Here is a 16,813-nt window from a genome sequence, read left to right on the forward strand (position 1 = left end):
AGAAAGAGGCATGATACATGAATCTGGAATGACAACAGCCAAGTCAGGCCCCTGAGGGCCAAAGTCAGAGAGGTCAGAACCACGAGAGGGTGATCCTTGAGCAGATACCCAGGATGGAGACAGAGCCAAAGGGTAGACCCCACCCCTCCTCCAGCTATGGCCACTGCAGGAAGGTTCCTGAGAGTCACAGGATCCTCCCCATCCAAGTGACTGTTCTTCTGCTGCTTTGTGTGAGAACAGTCTTAAATGGAGTCTCTGTTTCATAAATGATGGGACTCTATAAAATAAAATAAATTTTATAGTGGGCTCTTAGTTTTCTTGCCTGTCATTAACAGGAATCACTGGAATAATTCTCACCTCACATGGGAATCGACGGCATAGGGATAGGGAGATATAGTTTGAAAAGTTCTGTTGTAGCTCAGCTCCCAATTTCAGAAATCATTATCCTAAGAAATATCCACAAAGTCAGTTGAACCGTGGGATTTATCTGCTTAGGATATAAACAGTGATAAATCCATAACACTTTTTTTTTTTTAACCTCAGCCTCTTATTTCAAAGAAATTATTGGTAATTTTACCTATAGAAGACAACTTTTGGTGTCTTAGTAACTTTCCACATTCTTTACATTTTGCCCAAAATGAAATCAGTTACATATTATCTTGTAAATTGCCATTTTCTGTTAAAAGTCTCCATCTTTCCATGTCATTTAATGTTTGTCTCTTTTCATACTCAGACCATATTCAGATGTAACTTGTTCCTACATTTTCTGTAAATGAAAGCTGTAGACTGAAGTCTTCATTAGCTGTAAGTTCAACAGAATAATTCCCCCAAAATGTCCTTTACAGCTAGTTTTTCAAAACCAGCATTTGGTCTGAAGAAGACCCATTACATGTGTTTATATCTCTTAATTCCACTTAATCTAGCAGAGTCCTTTGATTTCCATGCACTGACTCTAGAGATTGCACAGTTTTGGTTTTAAGTACAGGGATGTAGAAAATTTCTTAATGAATGTTTAAATTTTATTTTACATATTTTTATCTAATAGTTCTGTTTTTTGTTTTTTAAATTATTTTTTATTTCAGCAAAGCAAGCTATCAATCAGGGGAGATCGCCAGTCATAATAGACAACACTAATACACAAGCTTGGGAAATGAAACCATATGTGGAAATGGTAAATATGAGATATGAGAGAGTTTTTCTATTCTTTTCAGTTTTTTTCATATTCTAAAATTTCAGTTAACTTTGATGTTTACTATTAAAACATTTGTCCTTGTTCTCTAAAGAGGTATGTCCATTTACTTAATTTTTTAAAAATTGAGAATGGTGCTTACTAAGCAATATGTTCATCTTGTTAGTTTTGCCTGGACTTGAGAATCGTGATTGGAATTTGACTGTTAAGTGGCCTTAAAATTTTTATAAACCATATTATTTTAAAGGTAAATCTTTCTTGGTTGAGCAAATTTACAAGTATTGTCTAAGTGAAATTTTTATCTGTCTTCCATCTTTTTACTTTAAGAAGTATTCTCTGGGTTTTTGTTTTCTTCCTTTCTTTTGTGTAGGCCATAGGAAAAGGATACAGAGTAGAGTTTCATGAACCTGAAACTTGGTGGAAATTTGATCCTGAAGAATTAGAAAAGTAAGGCACTCAAAATTTTTTAAATCTCTTTTATCTTTTTTTTTCTTTCTTTTCTCCTTTTCATGATCAATTTCTTTACTAGCTTTTGTTTGTTAAATCTTTGATACCTGTGACTAGGGACTATTACTACTACTACTCACTTTCTATTAAGAGGAGCATTGACTTAAACACAATGTGTTTGAGGCTTTTTGCAGTATTAAATTTCCTTAAATGTTCTTTGTTAAGTGTGTTTGTTACTTTCTCTTCCGTGACTTCCTGCGTTGGTTCCCAGTTTATTGAATGCTAGTAGAGATCCAGAAAACTGAGAGAAAAACTAAGACTTTCCCTTCTGCTTTTTAGCTAGGCCACTTCTCTGCGTTGCCTTTCCAACTTCATCTCTTTCCTGTTTTAGATCCCATCACCTTTTTACCTGATGCTTTTCTCTCTCCCCCTTTTCCATCTTTACTGCAACATATCCATTATCCCATAGCCAAGATCCAGGGAATCGATGTTTTTAAGAATTCAGATTTTGTGCTCACTTCGGCAGCACATATATTAAAATTGGAATGATACAGAGAAGATTAGCATGGCCCCTGCACAAGGATGACACGCAAATTCGTGAAGCGTTATATATTTTTCATGTCAGTGTGTGGCAGGGGACACTGCAATGTTGTGGAGTGGTTGGCCTCCAACTAATAAGGGTAGTTGGGAAGAAAAAAAAAAGAATTCAGATTTTTTTTTTTTTTTAGAAAGGCAATACAGAGCCTGTACCTAATTGTTAGCACTCCTAGCGGAGTTTGGGGCAGCATGGCATAATCAAACATCTCAGTGTTTCTGCAGCAGATTGTGAATGATCAGTCTGTGTAGATGAGAAAAATTTACATGGTTTAATGTTAGTTCTGAGTTGATCATGCGGCCATATGAGTATAGGCATGGTTAGACTTTGCTTCTATATGAGTCAACAGAAAACTGAATTTTCAGAGTATTTTAGATTTCAGGGTTTGTGAGGGATTGTGGTCTTGTATTAGTTTCAACCCTGATCTTCCATTTGTGTTTACCTTTATCCATTTACCCTGGTTTTCCTGACTGTAAATCATTTTCCTTTCTTCATTTTCACTCCATCCACCCCATCTTTGATGACAACTTTTAACTCACATACCTTACAATTTACCCATTAAAAGTGTACAGTTCAGTGGTTTTCAGTATATTCACAGAGTTGTGCAACCATCACCTCTCTTTTTAAGACCATTTTTTTCTCCTACGTGTTTCTCTCTTCCTGCTTAAAACTGTTATTCTGTGTATGGTATTCAACTACTTTCTTTCCTCCTTGCCTTTCATTCCTTTTGTATCTTTGAATTTTTATTCCTTTGGTTATCTTTCTTTCCCTTTCTAATTTGCATGCCAATCAAATTTATGAAGAGTTAAACTGATAGACATTATTAATATCTGGTATTCTTTGCCTGCCCTCTGTGTGATTATTGCTCCTCAGGTAGAAAGAAGAGAGGGTTTAAAAACTAAAGATACTTGGCTTATGTTGAATAAGTGAGTTAATGAAATTGTTGTACGGTTAGGCTTTATTTGCATTTGAGACTGTTGAAACTTATTATAATTTTTAATATAAAATTACAAAATAAAGTCAATTTAACTGCTATCTAGTATAGTTTGACAGATTTTTATGTCTTTTTTTCTAGGAAGATGAGTTAGCTTTAGTAAGTCTAGAATAAATGTAAAATATGTTCTGTGTGTTTTGCCATGTCCAACTCAAATTACAGAAAACTACAAGGGTTAAATTCTTTAAAAAAATTTTTTTGAGAGACAAGAATAATTCATAAACCACTTATTGTTGTCAAAATTAAACTCACAGAAAATTACATAAAATATAAATATGTAGCTTAACAAATTTCTTATAAGTCAGATATTCATTTAACTACTACTCGTGTCATGAGAGCTTTACTAACACTTTTAGAAGTTTTTTGAATTCCTTTTCCCAGTAACAGTTCCCTACAATTACTTGCTTGCTATTCCTTAAAGCTTTTTTTTTTTTTTTGCTTTTTAAAAAAATCCTTCACTTTAGCACCACAGTTTAATTTTTTCAAAGTTTATATATTAGTAAATAGAATTATGCAGTATATAGTCATTGTCTTTAGTTTCTTTCATTCAATACAATGTTTATGAGATATGTAAAAATGTATCTCTAATAATAGTTTGGTGTTGATAATAAATTTTTTAAATGCAGGTGTATTAAAAATAGCTTTTGCAAGTTATACATATTTTATATAGAGTTTTGTAAGTCCTAGAAACCCACTCAATTCTTCTGTAATTCTCAAAACAGTGTTGCATTATCTTTTTACTTTGTTTAAAAGTTAGGGATCATTAACTCAGTGGTTCAGTGAATCAGTAGTTAGTTCTGTGTGAAGACAGTATAATCAGTTAACATTTTGCTCTGATTTATGGTCTTTTAAGCCTTTTTAATATATTGTTTAAAACTGAGAGAGCCCTTTTTTAAAAATAACATATGAGGTGTATCTTCTGGTATTTATTTGCCAAATGTAATTTAGACTCTATTCTGCTCTGCTCTGTTACTCTAAAATAGGTTAATCCTATACATTCTTAAAAAATAGAATTAAAATCCTTTTCTTTTTTGGTAGGAGGAATAAACATGGTGTGTCTCGAAAGAAGATTGCTCAGATGTTGGATCGTTATGAATATCAAATGTCCATCTCTATTGTAATGAATTCAGTGGAACCGCCACACAAAAGCACACAAAGACCTCCTCCTTCACAGGAGAGACAGAGGTGGGGAGGCTCTCTAGGCTCGCATAATGAAGTCTGTGTTACAAATAATCGTTAAGTTGGCTATTTTCAGCTAACTCATTTGTTGCTTGCCCTTAAAAAAATTTAGTGAGCCTGCCTTGAAACTTAAGTAGTTTCAGATTTTAAAAAAAGACCACATTGCCTCACAAAAGATGTTCCCAGCAAGTTGTTTAAATTCTGAAGTGTAAATAAAAATTATATAAAATTGTATTTTAAATGTTTTTATAATCTTTTGTTGTAATACTTTTGGTTATTATGAAGACCCCTGAGCAGAGTGGGTAGGAACCAGAATGTTTTTCTATAATTGAATTTTAAACTGATTTTGTCTTTTATAGATGTCAGTTTTACAGTTCATACCTAAATTCAACTTTTCATAAAACTTTAGTATTTTTCTTTGACTAACTTAAATATATAAGAAATACTAACTTGTTATAGGCACTTTAGTTGACTCCTCTATTCATAATACTGGTAAAATTATGTTTTTCTGCAAATTCATCTTTGTAAAAAAGTATTTCTAAGCTGTAATTAGCATATTACTTACTAAAACAAAATTCTCTGTCAAATGCCAATACAGTAGGTATATCAGTCACCAAGGGTTTTTTCTCCATAATTTACATTTTCATCACCCTTCTTCTTAAAGCCATTCTCTGTCTCCCCATACTCCCCAATTCTGGAATGAAAAACAGGGCAAGCACTATATAGTTTACAAAAACTCTTCATGTTATTCTGATAGTACATAACTTTTCTCTGTTTAACACAGTATAATTCTAGTGTAAAAATATTTTAGACAGCATTAATTGTAGGAAGATTTGTCCTCTGGAATGTTTTACTTCTCCGGGTTTTAGCTTTTCTTTAAGGACAACTGTGTATCTCACTTTATCATTTTGTTAGATTGTGTTCCATCACTTAAAATTTTAAAACCGAGATGGAATTCATTTCAGAGGTCTTGGGCAATTCATCCTAATTTTGCTTTGATTTATCCATTTTTAGGGGAAAAAAAAGTGCAAATTACAACTGTTGAAAATTTTTTATGTGTTTTACATGGTAATAGTTCATGTCCTTTAAGTCTTCTTTCTCCTAAACCAACCTATCCTAAATCCTATAGTATTTTTTTCTTTAATTTTATTTTATATGGAGTATAGTTGATTAACAGTGTTGTGGTGGTTACAGGTGTAGAGCAAAGTGGTGAATCCCATAATCTTCAGATGTTGTTTTAAAACTTTTTAGTGTTTTTTTTTCGGCTTTAAATGTTCTCTCACATCTTTATATTACTTTTTAACTAGTATTATTAAGTAATACTAATTGCAAGGCTCAAAACTAAGCATAGTACTTTTAACAAGGTCTTTATTACATTGCCTCTAATGAGATGATATGATTTTTATTTGTAGTCTCTAGTACTGTTTATATTTAAATGAGTATTACTGTATTTTATTTTGTTTTGACACATATGTATGTTTGTATATATTTGTTCATCCTAACTATGGTATAGTAGAAATATACTAACTCATGTTTTATGTATAAATGTATATACAATTATAAATGTTCATGTTTCCTTTATTCACTATTTTCATAGTTCTTTTGTTTCAGAATAGTACTTCCTGGTATTTGGGCTTGCTTTTCCCAGCATTTTATTATGTAAATTGACATTTTGAAATAGAAAAGAAGGATTTAGTTTTGGGACAGGAGAAACAACTGTTAGTTATATATTGTGTGTCCCTTTCCCTTTGTCCTTATAAAACTTTATTTAGAAGTAATAGTACCATTAGGTTTGGAACAGCAGCCAGATTTATTTCGAGGATCTAGAGAATTGCCTTTGGAAGATACAAATGATGAAGCAACTTGTTCATAATAGTAAGTCTATAAAATAAATTTCTAGTTTTTATTACAGATTAAATGTCATCTCCTAATATTTCTGAGTACTAAAGAGATCGTTAATCATTACCAAATATTTTTAAAAGTTATAAATGTTTACTGAGGCGAGGTAACATTCTAGAAGATGTTTTTGTTGGGGCTTTTTGTATTTTTTTTGTTTGTGTTTTGGCCACACCACTTGGTATGTAGGATCTCAGTTCCTTGACTAGGGATGGAACCTGCACCCCCTGCATTGGAAACATGGAGTCTGAACCACTGGACCACCTGGAAAGTCCCTAATTTTTTTTTTTTTAAGACAGAGTAAATTAAAAGTTCCCCCAAGCATTTTGACTAATGTTACTTTTTACTTTTGAACAGTAACAGAACAGAGAAATGAATATGCAATAAAAGATGAAATTCACCAATTAAAAGTTTTTTCATCCAAATTTTTCCTTCTATTCAGACATTCTTTTTTAAAATTTAGATATATTCCTAATGGACTAGCTCCCTCTGCTGCTTCCTGCCATTCTGAGTTGGTCTCCATCACAAAGAAAAAATGGGCATTACTCATCATATTTAACTAAGGTGAACATTTTAAACAAAATGTAGATTCTAGTCTGGTTCAGAAAGATTCTTTTTTCATAGACTTGTAAAAATCACTTCTCCAGTTTTCTATATGTCAATACTGCCAATAAAAATATTTGTGTGGTAATTAAGTTGAACTTTTGATGCTTTTTAAATTGATCTTTCATTATTCACTTTCCTAAAAGAAAATATTAGCTTTTTAATATATTATGTGTTTTAAAGTAAGATTGTTTATAGAAGATAGGGTTGTGTTTTGTTGATGGTATGATAGGGTGGATTTAACTATTTGAAGTTTGCCTAATTAATATAGGTTATGAAATTTTCCATATATATAGGTAAGTTTTGAAAGAATTTATATCAAGGGATATAAAATATTTGTTTCGAGCATAATTGAGTTTTTGTTATCGTGGAAATGTCTGATTTTCTGAGCCTGGTTTTCTAAGTATTTTCAAAGAAAATTGGTGATGTTCTCTTTGGAAAATGTTGAAGAAATGTGGTTGTTCATGTATTAGTACCTCAATGAGATAGGTGTCCTAGGGTTTATTGAAGTATCATATAGTAGTGTAACATAAATGCAGTAACTGAGGATTCAGTTATTGGGGCTGGAGTGTATGTTTGTCTATGTTTGTCTGCAACCCTTTATAAATAGAGTAATGCTTCTTAGTCTAGAATCACAACAAAGTACACTATTACTTAGTTTTGTTAAAATGACCATTCAAAATAAACATGTGATGGCAGCAGAACAGCAGATCAGTAGTGGGTTTTATAGTTAAATTTTGTACATTACAATTTATAAATAAAATTTTTTTCTCATTAAAATTACTAGCTGTAATTTTTGTGAAAGGAAAGATTATATTAAGGGATTATTGGATATCTTCTTTGGTGATGGTTTTCTTTCGCTTTGCAGTTAAGTAACATTTGCATATTTTATTTTATTTTAAAAATTAAGGTATTATTAAAGCAATTGGTTTTTCTATTTGTATGCCAGATTTTTTTCCTTAAAATATCCTAAAGATGACAAGTTCAGTTCAGTTCAGTTCAGTCACTCAGTCGTGTCCGACTCTTTGCAACCCCATGAACCACAGCACGCCAGGCCTCCCTGTCCATCACCAATTCCCGGAGTCCACCCAAACCCATATCCACTGAGTTGGTGATGCCATCCAACCATCTCATTCTCTGTTGTCCCCTTCTCCTCCTGCCCTCAGTCTTTTCCAGCATCAGGGTCTTTTCCAATGAATCAGCTCTTCGCATCAGGTGGCCAAAGGATTGGAGTTTGAGCTTCAACATCAGTCCTTCCAGTGAACACCCAGGACTGATCTCCTTTAGGATCAGTTGCATATCTGGTTGGATATCCTTCCAGTGCAAGGGACTCTCAAGAGTCTTCTCCAATACCACAGTTCAAAAGCATCAATTATTCGGTTCTCAGCTTTCTTTATAGTCCAACTCTCACATCCATACATGAACACTGGAAAAAACATAGCCTTGATTAGACGGACTTTTGTTGGCAGAGTAATGTCTCTGCTTTCTAATATGCTGTCTAGGTTGCTCATAACTTTGCTTCCAAGGAGTAAGCGTCTTTAATTTCATGGCTGCAATGACCATCAGCAGTGATTTTGGAGCCCAGAAAAATAAAGTCAGCCACTGTTTCCCCATCTGTTTGCCATGAAGTGATGGGACCAGATGCCATGATCTTAGTTTTCTGAATGTTGAGCTTTAAGCCAACTTTTTCACTCTCCTCTTTCACTTTCATCAAGAGGCTCTTCAGTTCTTTTTCACTTTCTTCCATAAGGGTGGTGTCATGTGCATATCTGAGGTGATTGATATTTCTCCCAGCAATCTTGATTCCAGCTTGTGCTTCTTCCAGCCCAGCGTTTCTCATGATGTACTCTGCATAGAAGTTAAATAAGCAGGGTGACAATATACAGCCTTGATGTACTCCTTTTCCTATTTGGAACCAGTCTGTTCCATGTCCAGTTCTAACTGTTGCTTCCTGACCTGAATATAGGTTTCTCAAGAGGCAGGTCAGGTGGTCTGTTATTCCCATCTCTTTCAGAATTTTCCACAGTTTATTGTGATCCACACAGTCAAAAGCTTTGGCATAGTCAATAAAGCAGACATAGATGTTTTTCTGGAACTCTCTTGCTTTTTCGATGATCCAGTGGATGTTGGCAATTTGATCTCTGGTTCCTCTGCCTTTTCTAAAACCAGCTTGAACATCTGGAAGTTCATGGTGCACGTATTGCTGAAGCCTGCCTTGGACAATTTTAAGCATTACTTTACTAGCATATGAGATGAGTGCAATGGCAAGAAGTAGTATTAAGTGAATTTGTTGAAGTAGATTCTGAAAGGAGTGATTAGTGATTGTCTTGTGTGTGTGTTTTATTCCTTTTTTTCCTTTGCTGAGCAGCATTTAAATTAATTCAGTTGATTCAAATTGCCTAAATCTTAAGTCTAAACAATTTTCAGTTTTGCATGGCTGTAAATTTCAGAGCAAATCTTGAAAAGTTTATAATTATTTTTGCAACTAAATGAATAAATGATTTTTGCAACTAAAATTAGAAAACTTAGATTCAGTATCTTTATATAGATTGTACTGAATGGCCTAATTTTTGTAATGGAATATACAATTTTGAATATCACCTGTGGAAATTCTCAATACAGTATTGCTATCAATTTTCACACAGAAACAAGGGGAAAGAGTAGCATAAATATCTCTGAAAAGAGGTCCTCAGAGAAAAAAATGAGTTATTTTCAAAGATAGAACTGTGTCAATTTGGAAAGTTTTGAGTTTTTGCTATCTTTAATAGAAGATAAACTTTGTTTATTTTGGTCAGTTAGATTAGAAATAATCTTTTTCTTCCCTTTCCTTCTAACAAATTTTATTCTCTGAATGATAACCCTGTCTCATTCCAGGTGTAAAAATTGTAGTCATTACAATGCACTTCCCAGCATGAAGTCCATTAACTTTAATAAGCTGTCTTAGTGTGTAAAAAATAAACTGTTGTATCTAACATGGACACAGCCATACTCTAACCTCTAATCTTAGAATTAGATATAGTCACATTACCAAAGCATTGTATCTACTTTGGAAATGACTGAAGACTTCATTGGTGGTGTGCAGTTGTTAATATTGCAGTGGTTTTTTGTTTTTTTTTTTTTTCAGTTGAACTGTTTGTAAATTAATGGGAAGATGGAGAGATTTTTGAGACAGCCTATTGAACTTTTTGCCCTTCAACATTTTTTTTTTCATTTATTTTTATTAGTTGGAGGCTAATTACTTTACAATATTTTAGTGGTTTTTGCCACACATTGACATGAATCAGCCATGGATTTACATGTGTTCCCCATCCCGAACCCGCCTCCCACCTCCCTCTCCATCCCATCCCTCCGGGTCATCCCAGTGTACCAGCCCCAAGCACTTGTCTCGTGCATCCAACCTGGACTGGTGATCTGTTTCACACTTGATAATGTACATGTTTCAATGCTATTCTCTCAGGTCATCCCACCCTCGCCTTCTCCCATAGAGTCCAAAAGTCTGTTCTATACATCTGTGTCTCTTTTTCTCTCTTGCATATAGGTGTTATTGTTAACACCTTTCTAAATTCCATATATATGCATTAGGCCTTTCAACATTATTATAGGTAACTAAGGGAAAAAAAATAAGAATAGTCTGTTCATTCATGGTTAAAATTGTGTTGAAGTTCAGTACAATCTATTAAAATACACTTTATTTGGATTATTTATTTGTTTTGCAGTTTCATCTGTATCCTCAGATAGGACATGTAAAGATAAAGTTTTACCCTACAACAGTAATTATAATAATTGTACAACTTTGTTACTGCCTCTTCAATTGTAGTTCTGGACTCTTCAGTCTTTTTAATATATCAAAATGAAAGAAACTTTGATTTGGAAGAGGATCATGAGGTTTTTTTTTTCTCTTTAGAAAAAATAAAAATTTTTTCTTTTTCTTTTTTCTTATGTATTAGAAATCATGTTTTTTTCATAGTCTTTTCCTATACTTGTTTTCTTTTTTAATGAAGATGGTGGGATGGTAAGTTTCCATCAAAAATAGAGGTAACTTTTTTCCCTTCCTGTGTTCCACTGAATTCATTGTTCTTTGTGAACCTTATTTCATCATGTTAAACTTACAAACTACAGTTTTGCAGTTCCTGTAGAACTTTGATATGAAAATAGTTGTAAAGGTTTATAAGAATCTATCAGTGTTACTTGTTTGTTGTTGTTGTTTAGTCACTAAGTTGTGTCCTCCTGTTTTGCATCCCCATGCGACCCCTAACCTGTTTAGCCCTCCAGGTTTCTCTGTCCATGGAATTTCCCAGGCCATTTCCTCCTCCAGGGGATCTTCCAGACCCAGGATCAAACCTGTGTCTCCTGCTTGACAGGCGAATTATTAGCACTGAGCCACCTGGAAAGCCCTATTCATTGATTAGGAATTTCATAAGCATACTGTAGTACTTGGATGTATGTATTTGAGAAAAACTTATTTTACGGTACTCAAGCCCCTTCCTGATAGACTAGTTGATAAAAGTAGTTGGAAACTCACTCTTACGGAATTCACAGTTGTCATGATTCTTTTATCCAGCCTTAACTGAATGCTTCTGAAGGAGAGCTGAAAGCTTTTTTGAGTTCAGCTTTTACAGGTGATTCTTCATATTCTCAAATACTACTACAATGAGCAATAGGAATTTAATACAAACAAGCCTTTATTTAATAATACTTATTTAAGTAGCTACCATTTAGTTAATGCCTGTCAGTGCCAGTCCCTTTTCTAAGTGTAATTGTAGATGCAATTTTTATATCATATATCTAATTTTTTATAAAGAGGAAACAGAAACCTAGAGAATTTAAGCAATTTATCCTGTGAACATAGTTTCTCTGGGAAGCGATGATAACTAGGAGTCTCGTCTAGTTCACAGACGTATTCCTCATTGTAGCTCATTTTATCTTTTAAACCACATAGTTATCTTTGGTTAAATTCTTGTTATTAATATAGGGGCTTTTTCTAGGCAGCAAAGAAATTCCAGTGGAAAACTTGAGTGCATCTTTATGGTACCTTTTTGAGTGTATAGGGTTAGAGGTATGTTGACTTACCAGTGAAGCTGAGTGAAGAAATCTGAAAGTGACCATTTATTTAGAATGCCTATTTTAAGTAAAAACTGAAAGCTTGGATGCCATTTAGTGTATAATTATTTTCTGCAAAGTATACACTGGTAGTTGATAATCATATTTCAGCAACATCGTTTGAATTACATTTTTATATATGCTGTTGTGCTTTTATATTTTAATATCTCCTGATTTAAGCTAGTACTTAAAATATGTAGTATTCAATAAATGGATTGTTAAATTGTGTAAGCTGTTTGTTTTGCTGATTACTTTTGAGAGAGTATGGAGCTTCCCTCAGGTGGTAAAGAATGAGGAGTCTTTGAGGGAGTTATTTCCTAAATAGACCAACACTGTTTTAAGTGATGTTAGTGTATTTTTCTTTCAGTGTCCACTTATTACTTAAGTGTGCTAGCAGTAACTGTCATGGAAATCACAGCAGTTTTCCGAATTTCTGGAGAATTAAGGGTTTTTTACCTTTTGTGATAATTAGCGTCCTTTTTCTTTTATGTTGTTTACATTAATTTTCTAAAAGAACAGTAGAGGAGCCTGTTAAGTTTTCTATAGAAATAAAGTATTGAATTAATTAGATTCTGTAAGGAAAGCCTTTGAGTACAAAATGAAGAACTCTTACTGTTGAAAATGTGTGTCATTTTGTTATAGTTAAAAAAAAAATAGAAGTGCTGGATCTTACTTGATTTTTCTTTATTCCTTGAGAGTAGATTCTGGATTTTCTTTTTGTTTTTGTTTCTAAATTGGAAATCAAAAGTAGAGTTTTTGTTAGAGTGGGGAAGAAATAGCATTGGTTTCATGAATAGATTAAGATAGCTTTTGGTTCTTGAAACTGCATTATGAGATTGAGATTATTGAAATATAATGTAACACTGGCAAAGGTATGGTTATAACATTTCATTTTGAATATAAGTAAATTGAAGTTTTTATAGGAAATGTGATAGGAGACCTGGGTTAGACATTTTGAATTGATTAGAAAGTAGTAAGAAAAAAAATTTAGTTCTGGGAATGATAGGAAAGAAATTGTTAAAGCTGGAGAGCTAGTGGTCAAAAGTGGTAATTTCTCCCTCCACATCTTCCCTTTGCTGTGTAAAGACCAGTAGAGCCCAGACATTATACTAAGAAAGATTATCTTTCTCTGGTGGCTCAGCTGGTAAACTATCTGCTTGCAGTGCGGGAGACCTGGGTTTGATCCCTGGGTTGGGAAGATCCCCTGGAGAAGGTAAAGGCTACCCACTCCAGTTTTCTGGCCTGGAGAATTCCATGGACTGTGCAGTCCATGGGGTGGCAAAGAGTCAGACATGACTGAGTGACTTTAATTTTCACTTTCTTAAGGGCATGAAAGCATGGTCTTCCTTGTTTTGTCTTTGAAGCTTTGTCCTTTAATGAGTCAATAAATATTTGTTGAATATTAGACATCTTCTCCAGAAAATAATCAACCTCTTGATACTAAGAACCCATTCATCTAAATAGAGCAACTTTATAGAGCAGTTCATAATTTAGAAAACATGGAGATAACAAAGTATGAAGTAGTGTGTTTGATACTTGCTGAGAAAGGGCATCCAGGCAGAGAAGGCTCATCCATCTAACTTGTTTTATCTAACAATATCAGAGCCTTTTGTTTGAAATTTTGAGTCTTGTTAGTAGTCTTTAGATTTGTGATCTGTGATCAAAAAATTAAATACTAGAATACATGTAAGTAGGGCAGCCTTGAGACTGTCTATTTCTTTAGGGTCATTTAGAGATTATTTTTTAATTTTTTTTTTGACACTTCTATTCTTCCTCTTAACTTTCCCCATGAGACTTCATCATGTCTCACTTGGACCTAGTAGTCTCCCCACATTTATCTTTGCCACAGAGTAACTAGAGAAATCTATAACTTAAATTTTTTTTAAAGTATAGATTACATCCCTTTTGCTTAAACTCTATGTGATCTGGCCCTTGGCTTCTTCCCTGACCCTGTCTTGTACCCTCTGTTCTTCATTTACTACATTGTGTCTATACTGGCCTTTTGCTCTGTTTTTCAGATATACAAAGCTTGATCTTGCTTTAAACACTAAGCTTTTTTTTTTCTTTCTGGACTGCTCTAAATTTTTTCTGTTTTTAGGATACCTAGCATAATTCTAAGCATTCAGGTCTCACCTCAATGTCACCTCCACAGAGAGCCCTAACTATTCCAATCTAAAGTAAAGTAGCCCCAACACTGTCACTCTTTTAAACCATCCTGTTGTTTTCATCACAGTACCTATTAGTAGTTGAAGTTACCTTATTTAATACAATTTTTTGGGAGTCTTTTGAATTAGAATATAAGTTCTATGATAACCTATTCCTTCTGTTCATAACTGTCCACAGAACCTAATCCAGTGCCTATAGTACTGCCAGGAGCTCACGTTTGCATGTGCTCAGTCACTTCAGACTATTTGCGACCCTATGGACTGTTACCTGCCAGGCTCCTCTGTCCATGGGATTTTCCAGGCAAGAATGCTGGAGTGGGCTGTCGTGCCCTCTTCTAGGGGATCTTCTGACCCAGGGATCTAACCCAGGTCTGCTGCATTGCAGGCTGATTCTCTACCACTGAGCCACTGGGGAAGCCCTTCTTTTAATAGTATTACTCCCCAAGCTGTTTCTTTTTACACCTGTTCTCTGTGCTCCAGCCTATATGCTTAAACTGCCTAGTTGAAATTTCTACTTTAAAGCCTGAAAAATTGAATCTGTGATCTGTCACATCTATGGAACTCCAGGATTTTCATTCATGGAGAATAGATCTACCATCCATCTATTTTTGTAAACCAGATACTTGAGAGTCTTCTTTGATGCCTTCTTTCCCCCTTCATATTCAGTCCATCAATTGGGGTATTTGAATTTCGCTACTTAGTTATCTTGAGTCTCTTCATTTTTGACTGCCATCTTTGTATTGGGTTGGCCAAAAAGTTTGTTTGGGTTTTTCTATAAGAACAGTTTGAATTATCATCTCTTCCTGATGCTGGGGTCCCCACAGCTGTAATTTCTCTATTTTAGCCCATTTTCTCCACAATCTTAGAAGACTGAAATATAATGTACATGTAGAAAAGTGCTTAAAGTTTAAGTATATAGCTTAGTAGATTTTCACGAAGTGAACATACCCATGTAACCAGAATCCTACTCAAGAAGTAGAACATTACCAGCAAATTAGAAGCCCTTAGTGCTCCCTTTTTTCCAGAGTGATCTTTGTAAAATGAAAATATGATCATGAATAAAACCTTTCAGGTGCTTCCCATTGCTGTTAAGATAAAGACCAGAAACCATAATGTGGTTGATGTGGCCCCTACCTTCCTTTCCAACCTCATGTTTTATTACTCCTCCTACTTTCTGTGTTTCAGCCCTCCTGGCCACTTCTCAATTTCTTGAATGTACTATTCTGTTCCTTTTTCCTGGAGAGTTCTATGTGCACATAAGCTTTCCATACTCACCCTTCAGATTTGAGCTCTTCAAGGAAACCTTTTTGGATGTAGCAGGCAGGCTTGGTGAAGTCCAAATACATATTATATGCTCTCATGTACTTTTTTTTCATTAATTTGTATGAGTATATGATTATTTCATCTCCCTTTTATCTTTAAGTACCATGTGTTGGAGGTTGTACCAGTTTTGTTCACCGTTGTATGGTCATCAGAACAGTGAGGAGTGGTATTCAGTGTTTATACAATAAGTGAATATGAGTAGTCTCAGCTTGTTATGGCCTGAATTGTGTCCTCTTAAAATTTCATGTGTTGGAAGTCCTGAACCAGTATTTTATGATGTGACTATTTTTAGGATATAGGCCCTTTAAAGAGGTAATTAAAGTAAAGTGAAGTCATATGATTGGACCCTGATCCAATGTGATTGATGTCCTTAAGAGGTGATTAGGACACAGACACACAAAAAGGGAAGACCTTAACAACACTGGAGGAAGACAGCCATCTGCACGCCAAGGAGAGAGGCTTTTGAAGAAACCTACCCTGCTGACACCTTGATCTTGAACTTCCGGATTTGTGAGAAAATTAATTGCTGTTGTTTAAGCAACCCAGACTGATGCTTTGTGGCTTTGGAAAACTGACACAGATTTTGGTACTGGGAAGTGGGATGCTGCTCTAACAAATATCTAAGGATGTAGAAATGGCTTTGGAACTGGCTACTGCAGAGGCTGAAGTAATTTCGAGCTTCATGTTAGAAAAAGCCCAAGGTTGCCTTCTGTGATTGTAGGTAGAAATATGAACGATTCTGTTGAGGGCTCTGAAAGAGGGCTATCAGGAAGTCTATCACTTAGCATGTATGATCATATTGATAGAAATAAGAAAAGGGTGCTTCTGATAAGGTCTCAGATGAAAGTGAGGAACATGTTATTGGAAATGTAAGGAAAGGCAGTCATAAGCTGGCAGAAAGCTTGGCTAAATTGTGTTCTATGGGTTTGTGGGAAATTGAACTGTTAAGTGATAAGCTTGGATATTTAACTGAAATTTATAAGCAAAGTGTTAAAAGCGTGGCCTGGTTTCTCCTTGCTGCTTAGAGTAAAACACAAGAGGACAAAGATAATTGAAGAAAGATTTATTAAGCAAAATGGAACCAAAACTTTGAAGATTTGGAAATTCTCAGCCTATGCATGTTGCAAAAAATTAGAAAATGTGTTCTGGAGACAACATCAAGGCTGCTGCTAGACAACCATTTGATAAAGGGAGGATGGACATGTGACTTAGGGGTTCGTTAAGCCATCTCAGCAGGACCTGAGATGGGGTTATGGCAGCAGAAACACTACCAGCTTGGACTGAAAGGGACAGAGACAGGATGAAATGAAGGAGGCTGTCAG

The 16,813-nt window shown here is 34.5% G+C and overlaps 1 protein-coding gene and 1 non-coding gene across 3 annotated transcripts in view; both read left to right on the forward strand.

The window, feature by feature from the left end:
- Nucleotides 1–16,813, forward strand: part of N4BP2L2 (NEDD4 binding protein 2 like 2) — an 81,120-nt gene that overhangs the window by 12,180 nt on the left and 52,127 nt on the right. For both annotated transcript variants that reach the window (XM_043892045.1, XM_043892046.1), the window contains 3 exons: nucleotides 1,083–1,171; nucleotides 1,560–1,636; nucleotides 4,264–4,410. In XM_043892045.1, coding sequence (XP_043747980.1) covers nucleotides 1,083–1,171; nucleotides 1,560–1,636; nucleotides 4,264–4,410 — 313 coding nt within the window. The remainder of the gene's footprint in view (nucleotides 1–1,082; nucleotides 1,172–1,559; nucleotides 1,637–4,263; nucleotides 4,411–16,813) is intronic.
- LOC122687182 lies at nucleotides 2,147–2,253 on the forward strand. The gene has a single exon (XR_006339074.1). It is a non-coding gene; the product is annotated as a U6 spliceosomal RNA (small nuclear RNA).

The sequence above is a fragment of the Cervus elaphus genome, chromosome 30 (genome assembly GCF_910594005.1).
Source record: "Cervus elaphus chromosome 30, mCerEla1.1, whole genome shotgun sequence".
Classification (NCBI taxonomy): Eukaryota; Metazoa; Chordata; class Mammalia; order Artiodactyla; family Cervidae; genus Cervus; species Cervus elaphus.